Here is a 14,828-nt window from a genome sequence, read left to right on the forward strand (position 1 = left end):
ACGGTAAATAAGGGATGATCCTATAGATACATGAAACTTTAGACCTGGGGTTTATCAAACCGCCGGAGCTGGGGTTACCGTGTCCCGGCAGTAAGCACGGTTACCGCGCGGTAACCGTGGCAAACAGTACGAAACAGTGTAAAATTTATCAAAATTTTAAATTATTTTTTAAATTTACTTAAATTTAAGGAGGTTACTGTAGTTTTCTTTTTACCGTGCCCCACGGTAAATATGGTTACCGGTGGTTGTGTAAACCCTCGATGCCAATAGAGCTTTACGTGGTAGAGCTGCTCTCCGTTCACCTTTGTGAACTACTCCAACAAAGGACGACGTACGCTTGGATTTGGATGCATGTATATACTTGATCCACAGCGACGTGTACTATACTACAGAAGCATGCATGCATGCTGTTGCACGTACGTATACTGTCGGCTCAATCTTGCGTCAAGTCGATCAGCATGCAGCTGTTGATTGATCACAGGTGCTGGCTGGCTAGCTTGTCACGTCAAGCACAAATGTTGAGCTGCTATAGCTGGTGTACGTGGTGCGTTTCATCGATCGACACAAAACTTAATATGCGTTCATGAACGCACGCATGGTTGTACATCTTCCATTCAGCTCATATATTACTGATCTCTCTGTTTCTAACATATACTAGCATTAATTGTTAAGTTCTTTGAAAAAAAAACTAAGGTAACAGGAAATATTATTTTTTTTTTCACTTCGGTAGTCGAATTTCGAATTTCAAATTACTTAGATTTTCTTCTGAAGCATCTCATTGGCTAAAAATATATAGATTTCCGTGCATTTTAAAATCAGTGCTAAGAAATCCTTTGTACATCAAGATGAAGAAGGCATATTTCATTCGTCTCAAAATAAACCAACCTCGTATTACAATGTGTCACATGCCAACAGCGGTGAACCTAGAAAAAAAATAAGGGTGCCTAGTACATATATACTAATAAGCTAGTAAGTACTTGAATAACACTACAATTAACGTAGCTAATACAAATAAAAATGGACAAGTTATATATCCAGTGTCTGATGCATTCACCGGGGGCGCAAGCAACATACATAAGCAAGGCTGTGATAGCGTGGTGGTTGATGTCTTAGGCTGTGAGTCGTAGGGTGCTGGGTTCGAATCCTGATATCCCTCCTTTTGTTCTCTTGACTACTTGACTACTCACTCTTATGCTCCTTTCGAATTTCTATAATTTGTTTTATTTTATAAATAAAGATAGAAAAAGAAAACGTGAGAAAAAAAGAAAAAGCATATTAATAAAGAATGAGAGAGAGAAGAAAAAGGGAAAACTAAAAATAAATAAAGATAGAAAAATAAAACGAGAGAAAAAAAAGAAAAAAAAATATTAATAAGGAGTGAGAAAGAAAAGAAAAAGGGAAAACTAAAAAAGAAAAAAAAAAGGAGAGATGGGAATCGAAACCTGCCCCCCAGGGTTAAAGAAGAATTCTACTACCATTGGGCTATCAGGGAGATGTTACTTGGAATGCCTCCGCATTAATTTAAATCGTAGGGACCTCAGTGCCAAGTTATTTGGCGCTAAGCTTCGATGACTCAGCAAATTCATGCCACCTCGGATTAGAGCTTAGCGCCAATGACATTGGCGCTGAGACGTTATAGTTCAGCCCCAAGATCATGGCGCTGAGTCTACGGCCTTTTTTTGGCTGAAGTTTTTTATAGGGACTAGTTACGAAATAAGTTTTTGAAAATGACCAATTTATTTAAAAAACGGCTGCCGTATTTTTTTTAATAAATTGGTCCTTTTTCAAAAACTTTGCAGAAACGCCCCTGCGATCGAGCCAGTGGATTTCTATACCAGTGGATCAGTTGACTGGTATAGAATGGAACCAATTAATATAATCCTAGCTAGTCGAATGTAGGAACATCCTTTTCTTCCTTCCAAAATAGTGATGTGCAAAGCTTTTACACATTCGAAAAAAAAAAAGGGAACATGATCGCCAAAGCTGTGTATACACACACAGTATAGTAAATAACCTTAAGAGGGGTATCAGGCTAAGGGTACAGACGTAGAGTAGCATGTAACATACTCGTATATATATGGTACAACCATAGTACTATACCCTTTTCCTTTCTTTTGCTAGGAGTACATGGAATAAGGCCTGGTTAGACGGCACTACAGTTGCAGGCTATTCAGGATAAGAAGGGTGAGGAGACTATAGAGGCAAAAGGGCCCAACAGGGTTGCAGGTGATTTGATGTTGGGGAGAAATGCGTTTTCAAATCGAGGCTGTACGCTTGCCACTGCCACAGTACCTAGTCTCCTTTTTTGAAACTCAATGTTGATCAACAGAAAATTTTCCAGAAATTCTACGGGCAATGCCTTCCAAACAAGCCGGCCTCAAAAACCCTGCATGCAGCGACACACTGTTCAGAGAAACCCTGTTGGAAGTGGAGTGTGCTCTCTTAACTTCGTTTTGTTTTTTCAACTGTTACAAAACTGTCACAAAGGTACACATTTTATACTATGTGTCAAGCTACAAGAAAACCTACATTCTGTCCTGGTAAAAAACATACTCCTAACATTGTTGAGCATCTGATCAAATTATGCAGTACATTACTGAATTTGCTTCCCTGAAGAATTGCAGTGGCCAGTGTGTATGTGTTTTCAGATTTGGTTTGATTTCTCTGTTCTTGAGCTAGAGCTAAACTAGTTGAGTCAGTAGAGGCATGGTGCCTCTGCCCCAGCCTTAGACAGGAAAGCATATGAATGAATGGAGTAGTAATGGCCATTGGAATGTTGCCTATGGATGCGAAAAGCAGAGGCTAGTTATTGGAGGATAAGGACATGCATCTGCTCAAAGTAATGCTAGGTCAAGGACTCCTGCCACGCCTACATGGGAGAGTTGTTGAATGCAGCGTCTATGATTGATGCTCAATGCATAGGAGTATCAAATTTATGCACCATACACTGCAATTTATACAAAGATACACTTTTTTCATGGTTGGTTTGGTTCATCTCCTTATCGGCATGTTTTGGTAGCAAAATAAGGATCCGAAAAAACGCATTCATACTGCTGGATTTTACTGAGTCAAGAAAAAAAATCACTTCCGAGAGTCGGTTATTGTGTCAATGGTTTAACTACTCCATTCGTTTCATAATATATGGTGTTTTTGCTTTGTTTGACCAAGTTTACATTCTTATAATATATTTTGAAGAAGTTTTCGACCTAGATTAAAACCAAAACATCTGACATTCTGAAAAACGGAAGGATTACGTAATATTCTTGTTCTTCTTGATATATGGATCAGAGATAGTATATACTCGCTCCCTCCTGAAAAAAACCCAATCTAGGATGGGATTTAACCCCTCCTAGTTGTCCAGATTCATTGTACTAAGAGGAGTCATATCTTCTCTTAGGTTGGGTTTTTTTTGGAACCGAGAGATTATGTACTAGAAAAATAGGAGTATATGATTTTATAAATGCAGGGTATATATAGGAGTATTTGTGGATTGTGAGATGCGTTCTTTGGCTGAAAGCATCAGAATTCATAAGCTGCAGAGGGAGTAAAGGGAAGGTGGTGGATGCAGAGGGGAGGGCGTTGGAAACATCCTCTTTGCCAGGCGAAATAATGAGGCCATCCATTTCAAATGTTGCATTGGCTAGCTGCCTAGTAGCACACAGAAGAGAAGAAGATGCCACCGTTGGGTAGAGTACTCTCCCCCTACCCTGCGGCGCGAGACGCAATATAAAAAATACTGACCCCGGTTCCTTCGGATCTGAGCGCAGCATTCATGGCGATCGATCGATCCATGCACACCGGTGTGGATGGAATGTGTATCAGAGGAGGAGACCACGCATGTCTGCACATCGTTTTGTGTGCTTCGTCGTACTGTACCACTACTGTTCATTCCTACTGTACTCTCTCCTCCTCCTACTCGTATACAAAGCCTCAACTATGGCCCTGTTTAATTAGATCACACCTTAAATTTTGTCGTCATATCGTATCGAGCGTTTAACACCTGTAAGAAATATTAAATATAGGCTTAAAAAATAACTAATTGTATAGATTGCGACTAATTTACGAGACGAATCTTTTAAGCCTAATTGCTCCATGATTTGACAATGTGTTGCTACAGTAAACATTTGCTAATGATGGATTAATTAGGCTTAAAAATCCGTCTCGCGGTTTACTGACGGATTCTATAATTAGTTTTTTATTAGTGCTCGAATACCCTATACGATACCCTATATAATATCCGATGTGACATGATAAAACTTTACACCCCTGGATCTAAACACCCTCTATCATTGCATATGCTACTGAAACTAATTAGTACTGCTACTCCTACATCTACTATAATTAACAAGATGCTGCTAATAATAACTGAAACTCATGATCAAGGCATGCGATTTGCCTGCCTGCCAGCCATGTGATGCGAGTACACTCCGGTATGTGACTGAGGTAACATAGTACAGTACTCTCCGTCTCTCCCTCGCAATGTGATCGAGACTTTTTGTGAGATTCTACTGCTAGCATTGCGAACAAAAGGCAGCTATAGCTCCTAGTACTCCATTTACGCCCGACGCAGCTGCAGGAAGCTACCACGAATGTACTACTATGCCAGTATGCCTGATGCAAACGATGCATTGAATGGTGGAGTATACGGCTCCTCCAGCTAGCACTAGCCACATGCTCCTAGTTATAGAGGCTGTGTTTACCCTAAAACTTCACTGTTTGCCTGCTCAAACCTACTCCTACATATTTCTGGCAACCTAGATGAGATGATCAACCGATCGATCAGGAAGAAGAAGAAGCCGGCCGGGGGACCATATAGACGATGCAGAGTCCTACTTTTTTTTTTATCTCATAAAAAAACAACATATTATTGGATATGACGTACATATCATATTCTAGTAATATAAATTTGGATATCCATCTATCTTGATTCATATTAATAGGATACCTATCAAATTCGTTTTTATGGGACGGAGGTGCGAAGAAGACGTACGTACGGGGGGCCCTCCTGCGCGGTTGCGAGGTGCATCGGCGCGTTGCAGATCTGTTGCAGTGGCTATCCTTAATTAGCTTATCCCCTCTGGTCTCTGCGATGCAAGCCGATCGAGCCAGCGATCTGTAGTGTGTAGGGATGGAGGCAGGACGGAAGGAGAAGCAGAGAGAAGGGCGTCGAGAGGATGGTGGGGATCAGAGTAGCGTTGTGTCTGTGCAGCCTCGTGTTTTCGTTATGCGATGCAAAAATCCCCTGCTGCCGCCTGCAGCCTCGTGCTGTGTCTCCTCTTCTCCTCGCCCCCCTTCACGTGCAGTATATCGATCCATCGATGGCTTTGTGATTAACGGCCCCGTTTTTGTCAGGGTGATGAAAATCTGTCAGGCGAGAGAATCCATACGCTAATATGCAACCAAAAACTATTACTAATAGTCGCAGAGTCACAGGCTGAAATTACGCTCTGTCACCTGCTCGCTGCTTATCCGTACACAATGCATGCACGGCTACGGTTCGAGTTCACTTCTTTTTGAATAGCTTAAAAATAGAATTTTAAGAAGCAGGTACTATTCCAATTTAAATGTTGTTAGAGATTTCTATGTTAAATGTTTGACTATCCATCTTATTTAAAAAAAAGTATTAAAAAGTTAAAAATTTAGTCACGTATAAAGTACTATTCATGTTTTATCATCTAATAACAATAAAAAAGTACTATAATCATTATTTTTTTCAAATAAGATAAATGGTCAAACATTGAACATAAACAATGCAAAAATGTGGTCTTTCTAGAACGGAGGTAGTATTTAGTACTACCTCCATTTCAACCTCCATTTCAAAATATAAGATACAACCACCTTTAACCTAAAAATTAAAAAACAATTATTATCATCTTTTAGTTTGGATCACCCTAATAAATATAATACATATAATAGAATTAAAGATCTCTACGGTGAAGGATTTAGAAAAAGAATAGTTTAGTGGAGAGGAGGTGCTAATTAATTGCATGCATACATGCAGTCCTTATATTATGAAACATCTTGTCGAGAAATGAGCCTCTCTAGCGGGTGATCGAGAGATCCCCTTTTGTGAGTTCGGCCGGGGGAAAGGGCACGCTGATCGAGATCGAGTATCCGCTTCGAGTTCTCCGAGACCGCGCATGGGAGCCAAGATTATACAGGTTCGGGCCGCTTGGAGCGTAATACCCTACTCCTATGCGTGGGATTTATGATTGAGTGCTACAAAGGTTCCTAAACACCAAGGAGCACACTCGCTCTTCTTCCTCTAGGGTTTAGGCTCACTGAGCGTCGTCCTTTTTCTCGGCGGGCAAAGTCCTCCTTTTATAGTCCAAGGGGATACCACACGCACCGCCTCTACCTACTCCTCCACGGGAGGGGGACCCACTCCGCTTAGACCGGATCACGATTCGTGCCTTCGCCTGGAAGCTAAGCAGCCGTCCGTCCTCGAGTGGGGCCCAGCACCGCCCCCCGCCGACACGGGGGACACCCTTGTCATTCCCTCTTAAATGAATGGAGACTTGTGGCAGTCCTTCTCATGTGGAGGGGGCTTTAGATGATGCTTCGATGGGACGGGGCATACCTACCCCTACTCCGCCGGGTACAGGGTGGAACGTGGGGGCATCACCGCCCGTCCAATCAAACGTGACCGACGATAGGCCGGTCACAGTCTGGTCCCGCCTGATTGACGTGGGTCAATCATGCAGTGCCGCACGTCCGCCCTTGCCGCATTAGATGCGGTGAGGGACGGTTGGGGCGCCGCGCATTGATGGCGGCTCAGCCTGAGTCTCCGTCCCACTCGCTCCCCTCGCCACGTGGCGGTTGGGCGAGGGCTTCGGGGCGAGGCAGCGCGAGGGCCCGAGGGGCGTGACGTAGCACCCCGAGGCCCCTTGGTTGCCTCTGCGTCGCCCGCGATGTGGGGGGAGAGCCAGGCTGTAGGGCCGTGTGGCTTGATGGGAAGGTGACTCCCCCATACTTAGCATACCCCCGGACCCATATCACCGACATCTGAAAAAATAATTGTGCCTTATAATCCCTCCGTCCCAAAATAAGTGTAGTTTTGCACTATTCACGTTCAACATTACGTCTTATTTGAAAATTTTTTATGATTAGTATTTTTATTGTTGTTAGATGATAAAACATGAATAGTACTTTATGTGTGACTAAATATTTTTAATTTTTTCACAAAATTTTTAAATAAGACGGACGGTCAAACGTTGGGTATGGATATCCACGGCTGCACTTATTTTGGTACGGAGATAGTATTATGAAATGGAGGGAGTAGCCAGCTTCTGATAATTGAAGAAAGCTCGATTTGTTTCTTAGTTTCTAGATTTTAATTCATTTTCTAGATTCTATAACCACATCTTTTTAGAATTTGAACGAAAGTTGAAACTGAACTATTTACAAAATCTTATGATTTTGAAAGAAACTGCAGCTAACATAAACTCTCCTAAGAGCAAGTTTAATAATATAGCCCACTACTAGCTCCAAAATTTAAATCATCATCTATAGTCAATCTAATAGCTCACTCATATAGTAGTTAGCTGTAGAAATATACTGCATCATTAACATGGTTCATTGAACCTCGTGTTACAGCTAGCTATAAATTCGTAGCCCGTTTATGTCATCTTATTGTACCCGCTCCAAACGCGTACTCAATGGTTGAATGTCACCTAGCTAGCACGTGACCCGCCTTTTCCCCGCACGTCCCCTTGCCTGCCTGCGGCCCAGCCAGTGCGCGTACGCGTACACACCTCCCCCTCCCCGTTTCAAAATCGCGGCGTCTCCCGCTATATATAACGCCACTGCCTCGCCGCCGCTGCTACCACCTCTCGCCGTGCGACTGGCTGAGCTACTGGTGGTAGCTGCCAATGGCGATGGATCATCGTGGTGGTGGTGGTGGTGGTGGGAGGAGCAGCAGCCGGCTGCGGGACAGGCTGGCGAGGATGTTCCGGCCGGGCGCGCTGCTCCGGTCGACGTGCAACAACCACGCCACCGCGTCGACGTCCTCGTCATCGTCGTCGGCGGCGGCGGCGGCGGGTGGGGTGGTGACGGCGTCCGCGTGCTCGTCCAGCAGGGCGCTGCTCGCCGCGGACGCGGCGGCGGCGGTCGACTACTGCGGCAGGGAGTCGTTCTTGGCGTCGTCCCGCCGCGACTACAGCGACGCGGCGGCCACCGCGCTCGTCGGCCGCACCGAGTCGTTCTCCACCGCGCTGGACCGCCTCCACCGCCGCGGCGGCGGCACTCCGCTGCCACCGTCGAGGTTCTCCGTCGACGCGTCGCCGAAGAAGGAGGATGCGGCGGCGGCGGCGGCGGCGGCCAAGGAGAAGGAGATGACCACCGCTGCTGCTCGCGACGTTCAGGGCTTCCACTACCACCACCACCGCCGCCATGGCAGCCTCGGCGGCGGCGGCGGCGGCGGCTGCGGGAAGAGTGACAAGGCCAGGAGGCTGCTCTCCAACCCCTACGGCTTCACAACGTCCGACGACGCCGACACCGATGGCGACGACGTCTTCAGCAGCGACGCCGACGACCGCGGCGGCCGCGTCGTTGCCGGCGGCGGCGGCGGCGCCAAGAAGGGGGAAACCGAGGCATTCTTCTCCTCCTCACGAAGCTTCTCCTCCGACTCCTCCGAGTTCTACACCAAGAAGAAGAAGAAGAACAAGCCCAAGAAGAAGTCCCCCTCCACCGCATCGTCCAAGGCGGCGCCGCCGCCGCCGCCTCCTCCTCCGACGACGACGAGGCACCAGATAAGGCGCAAGCGCCGCGCGGCGAGGGCGAGCAGCTGCGTTGACACGTGCGGCGTCAGGGACGGGTTCCGCCCCGTGGTGTCGGCGGCGGAGGAGCAGGTCCGGCGCGGGTTCGCCGTGGTGAAGCGGTCGCGGGACCCGTACGCCGACTTCCGGTCGTCCATGGTGGAGATGGTCGTCGGGCGGCAGCTGTTCGGCGCGGCGGAGCTGGAGCGGCTGCTCCGGTCGTACCTCTCCCTGAACGCGCCGCGCCACCACCCCGTCATCCTCCAGGCCTTCTCCGACATCTGGGTCGTCCTCCATGGCGGCTAGCTACTAGCTAGCTTATTAGCCTTAATAAAAAGAGAGAAAAAAATCACCGTGTTTAATTAATTAGCTCAGTCCCAGGATGATTAATCACTGAGATTAGCCAGAGTACTACTCCATCTTGCAGTAATCATGTGTGTTCATTACTTAATCTTTCTCAGAGTTTAATTAATCTCCTCTTGTGTTGATTTAATTGCCTCTCATGTATAATGGTCGATCAGTTGGGTTAATTTGAGCTTAATTAATTACACTTGGGCATGCATGCATGCACTGGACCGTGGACACTGGCCTCTAGCGGTGTGTGTGTGTGTGTGATGTACCTGCACTGTTCTTGGTTCTGACCAACCTTTGACTTATCACGCTAGTTTTTTCTTTTTCTTTTTTGAAGACTGGAAGAATCTGATTTGGAAGGGGATTTGGATTGACCAGAGAGTGAGGTGTGGTTTGTTTGGTAGCCAGAGAGAAGCTGTGCTGCGTTTGAACTTTGGGATCAATCATTTGGAAATCATGATTGTATGCATACGAGCTAGTACTGTTCCTATTTGTGTCGGCAGTTATTGGGTGGAATTTTGATCAGTTTAAATTTGAAAATTGATCAGTGTGCACCTTTTCAGGAGAAAAGAGTAATTTATCATCAGAGTAACATGGTTCACCATATGGTTACATACATGCTCCATTTTCCTCTTAATCATAAACTAGCTAGGGTCTTTCGTTTTTGCATAATACAAAACTCAAGTGACTTGAGGTAAGTTCAGATGCATATTGACAAGCGGCTACAAGTCAAAATGGCACTTAAATTGGAGTAAAAAGCAACTATACCCTCACTTTATACTCTAGCTCTGCTGAAAAAGAGAGAGACATATGTACTGCCAAACAAACAGCCCAGGATATCATCACAAGCTCATTATTCATCCATCTAGAGACAACCATGCCCGGTCAAATTTCAAACGGGACACTATAAATTCTCCTTTGAGCATTACTTGTACTCCCTCCGGCCGATAATACAAGGTATTTTGAATTTTTGTTTATAGTGTTTGACCACTAATCTTATTCAAAAAATTTATGCAAATATAAAAAACAAAAAGTTGTATGTAAAATACTTTGGATAACAAAGTAAGTCACAAAAAAATAAATAATAATTCCAAAATTTTTTAAATAAGACGAGTAGTCAAACCGTACAAACAAAAACTCAAAATCCCTTATATTATAGGACGGAGAGAGTACATGTATTGGAGGCAGTACTTGTACTGGTAATACATGAAGTATCATTACATCAATCTCCTCAAAAGAACATATGCCTTTGCCGGCACAACAGGTCAAAGGGAAAAGGGAATGGAAGATGGCAATAGAGTATGCCTTTCTATGCTCACATCACTAGCTTGGGATTTGAGCCTTTGCATTTGCTGCTCTGCTCTGCTCTCTACTATCTCTCTCCTCCTGCATAGCCTTTCACCTCTCTCACCTACAAATCCAGGTTTCCAAATCAAATCACCAGGTGTGTTCAGTCTAACACAAGCAAAGGTACAACTACTAGTACAACTTGTATACTAGTAGTGCTCCAGTACAAGTACAAGTAGGAGTACGTGTACTAGTACATGATTTGAGTTTAGTTAAGTATAGCTAGGAGTATTAGTAGTAGTAAGACGTTGGAATTTCACCTTGGAGCAGGTGCTGTGCATCTTTCTCCAAGGACATTCAGAAGAGTGTGTGGAAAAGGTTGAGGCTAACTATAGGATGCAAATATACTCTAGGTCTATTTGCGTTTGAACTTGGGAAAAGGTGGGTGGCCTTGGCGCATTGTCCAGATCATGCTCTTGGATTGGATGTGCCCTGTTTGCTCGAGGGAATTAAGTTTAGTTAAATGGCTGTGGGATTAGGTTTGTGGGGCGGTGTTTCAATTAATTGATTAATTAAGGACAGGATATGTCACTGCACCAAAGTCGAACTTGTTGCTTTCTGCTTAGGACTTTAGTGATACTATTACAAGGGACACCAGCCAAGCGACCTGAATGCCATGCCATGACATGCCTTTGCAGTACTAGCTTTGCGTGTGGGGGTACTCCATATTATTCACAATGACATTTGGGAAGCTAATTAACTACTTTGCTACATTGTCTTGGCAGCATTGAGTTGTACTTGTGTGCATATATGGTTTAAATTACACCTAACACTAATAGTACTATTTTCCTACTGACCATGTTCCAAACGAATTAACTCGGTGACATGACACTGCATGTTGTCTTGCTAGAAGCATACATGCGCGCCTACGGACTATGACACATTTGCCATTTCAGATGAAGCCTGACCATTCAAATGTCCCTATTGTCAGCATTGCAAATCAAATCAAATCAGCTCGAGGTACACAATTCAAGTGAGTGACCAACGGTGTGCTAGCTAGCAATAGCTTTTTCACTATTTCTCGAAGCAGAATTCAAGCACGCATGCAGCACGCTGTCTTGTCCTGTGGCTGCCTGCTATGGTAGTTTGACAATGCTCTTGAGGTTAATGTAAGAAAACTTTGTTTAATGATAATATTTCAAAAGGAAACTTTGTTTAATGATCTTAATTTCAAAAAGGAACTTTTTGTTGATAACACAAAGTGTTCTCTCACTTCTAAGTCAAGAGAAAAAAAGCAGCTGCTAGTACCTGTGTTCCCTTTTGACTCGGAGGCTAATCTCCACGTTTTCTGCTTTGGAAAGATCGCTTTTAGTCAGCCTAAAAGGCGATCGATCGATCGATCACCTCGAGAGGTAGTGGCCTCAACTGTTTGCTGCAGAATTTGCAGATCAAAACACGTACGGTGTATTGGAGATTGGTGGTAGTACGTAGTACGAATTAAAAGCCAACAATGAACACAGTATAAAAAGCAAGTGTACTATTAATACTCTCTTAATCCCTCCCTATCGAGAGAATTAATTAATGTCTCCTCGTTTCTCTTTGTATCATGCATAGGTTAATGTGTAACGTATCACTCCATAAACATATAAGTTCAAATTTACCCTTCTATAATTTGTAAAAAAAATATTACTCTAAATATATGAGCATGATCGATCGATAGTCTCATGTGTTCTTGTTTTCTAACTATCTTTAAAGGGATTTCTAGCTACTATTCAAATATATAACATGAGATATATACATGCATGTGAGGCCATGCATTCTCTCGAGATTAGGATCCATTAATTAGCTAAAGGTTCAATTGAACATATACACGAGCTAGATACGCGTACTATACATACGTACGGTGCATATATATGGTGAGCGTGAACAGTCGGATTGTACATTTTGCTGGGGGGTGATGTACTGCGTACAGTGGCGCCACGTTCTTTGAGAGATTGCGAGACATTGTTTGTAGTGGCGGGCAGGCAGTCATGTCATGCATGTGTACACGTACGCCCCCTGCACGGCCTCTACAGTGCGCGACGCTGTAAGCCTGTAACCTTGTCATAGTAGCGTTGTTGAGTTTCTTCGATCGATCTCCTCTTCTCTCTGTAGATTCTTAATTATGTTTTTTTTTCCTGACGGTCGTTTATAACGATCGATCTACTCTACCTGTGGCTGGTTATGTGGTCACCAGCTCATTGGTCGAGCTTTGCAATTGGGTAGAACAGTTACAGATGAGATGTGTCGCACCGTAAATTTAGGCCCTCTTTGGATGCAGGGACTTTTTGGATGCAGGGACTTTTTAGTCCCTATCATATCGAATGTTTAAACATTAATTTAGAGTATTAAATATAGACTAATGATAAAACCCATTCCATAACTCTGGACTAATTCACGAGACGAATCTATTGAGTCTAGTTAATCCATGATTAAACTACGTGATGCTAAGTAAACATGTGCTAATTATGGATTAATTAGGCTTAAAAATTTGTCTCGCGAATTAGTTCTCATTTATACAATTAGTTTTATTATTAGTCTATGTTTAATACTTTAAATTAGTGCCTAAACATCCGATGTGAATTAGTCCCTGTATCCAAACACCACCTTAGCTTGTTAATTAAAGATGACAAGTCGTCGGTGATGGGTGTGAACACGATATCATATCGAATTTATTTTATGTCATTGAGTTTACTCTACTTCAACGATTTGCTATCGACTTTATCTCCTCTATGGCTCTATAATATGCCACTGATTTTATCTTTTTTTTACATTATGCTATTAAGGTGGATACTTTTCAAAAAAAAAAAAACCTTCATGTCATACCAGAGTTGACAATTGTTTAACCCCATGGAAGTTTTAGAAAAATATAAGTTTTTTGTACTTAGCCTTCCTACAAAATATAGAAGTTTGTATGTGTATTTTATTTCTTTCATGTTTTTTTATGAAACACTTTTATTATGTAGAATATGAAAGAGAAATCGCATACTCCATCCGTAAAAAAAAAAACCTAATCTAGAGGGATGCGACCCCTCCTAATACAACGAGTCTGATCTAGATTCATTGTACTAGGAGGGGTCACATATTATTTTTTTTTTTTTACCGAGAGAGTACACAAAAGATAGCCGCATCAGAAAAAAAATATATGGCAGGTGATTCTATTGGCATATAACACATAAATTATTCTATTGGCATATAAAACATAAATTATTTTTTGAAAATTAATATATGCAAAATGGAAATCTTGAAATTTACACACACTTTTGTATATTATGCAAGGAGGATACATAAAAATTTTCATATTATTTTTTGAAACTTCTAGTAAGCCAATCAATTATAACCTCTTATAAGCCTTGAAAAGCATTTTTAGGCATTTTTTAAAAAGTATCCATCCCTAATAAAATACTGTAGAAAAAAATAACAAAGTCAGTGACATATAATTAACAAAGGGAAACGAAATTAATGGTAAATCATTGAACTGGAGTAAACTCAAATTTTGATCCGTGATACAGTATGTGAGTACTAGTGAGAATATATCCACGATGCAGCGAGAGTGCATCGTGTCGGGACCGATCGACGGGTGCGCGCGAGTAGGCGGATCAGATCGACGCCGCCGCCGACGTACGTACGCGCGTTTCACGGTCTAGCCGGGACCGATCCCGACGCGACGTAGCTGCAGATCGGAGATGTAGGAATACGTACGTAGTACTGTATATATAGTAGCTGAGACGTGTACGTACACCGAGTAGCTAGATTGGCTCATAGCTAGGGGGGCTTTGAGCTCTGCCGCTAGCTTTAGCTTTGTGGTCTAAAAAGCTGCCTGTGCGGTGGCTGGCTTCCTGCACTGCATGCAGGTCGATCTCTGCGACGGGCGACGGCGCGCGTCGAGGCGTTGGCGGCATGCGCGGTCATCGCTCACGCGTCCGCGGGGATGGTGGCCTGCGGTGACCGCGGAGCTTGTAGCCATGTGTACATTTGCACGCAGGAGCGGATTCATAAATAAATAGCATGAAAGGTATTCCCTCCGTTCCATGTTAAGATGTTTTAACTTTGATCAAAGTCAAACTACTTTAATTTTAACTAAGTTTATAGACTAATATAGTAAAATTTATAATACCAAATTAGTTTCATTAAATCAACAATTGTATATATTTTCATAATAAATTTGTCTTGGATTAAAAATGTTATTATTTTTTTCTACAAACTTAGTCAAACTTGAATCAGTTTGACTTTGACCAAAGTCAAAATGTCTTATAACCTGAAACAGAGGTAGAGGTAGTAATTAAATTTAGAGCAGTTCAGTGGGAGCTTTCATAGTCCTAGTGTCGATAGTGAGGGCTCAAGCTCCCACGGCACCAATAGCAGATCTGCCATTGCAAGCACGTTATTAGTTGT

At 43.2% G+C, this 14,828-nt stretch overlaps 1 protein-coding gene across 1 annotated transcript; it reads left to right on the forward strand.

The window, feature by feature from the left end:
* The first annotated feature begins 7,810 nt into the window (after positions 1-7,810).
* Positions 7,811-9,244, forward strand: LOC127766604 (uncharacterized). Its single transcript, XM_052291702.1, has one exon. It carries the CDS (start codon positions 7,872-7,874, stop codon positions 9,060-9,062), a length of 1,191 nt encoding a protein of 396 aa, XP_052147662.1. The 5' UTR covers positions 7,811-7,871; the 3' UTR covers positions 9,063-9,244.
* The last annotated feature ends 5,584 nt before the right edge of the window (positions 9,245-14,828 follow it).

This window comes from Oryza glaberrima, chromosome 1, assembly GCF_000147395.1.
Source record: "Oryza glaberrima chromosome 1, OglaRS2, whole genome shotgun sequence".
Classification (NCBI taxonomy): domain Eukaryota; kingdom Viridiplantae; phylum Streptophyta; class Magnoliopsida; order Poales; family Poaceae; genus Oryza; species Oryza glaberrima.

What these genes read in the sequence shown, in the direction of transcription:
- LOC127766604 (XM_052291702.1), top strand. Translation starts at nt 7,872, where the DNA reads ATGGCGATGGATCATCGTGGTGGTGGTGGTGGTGGTGGGAGGAGCAGC.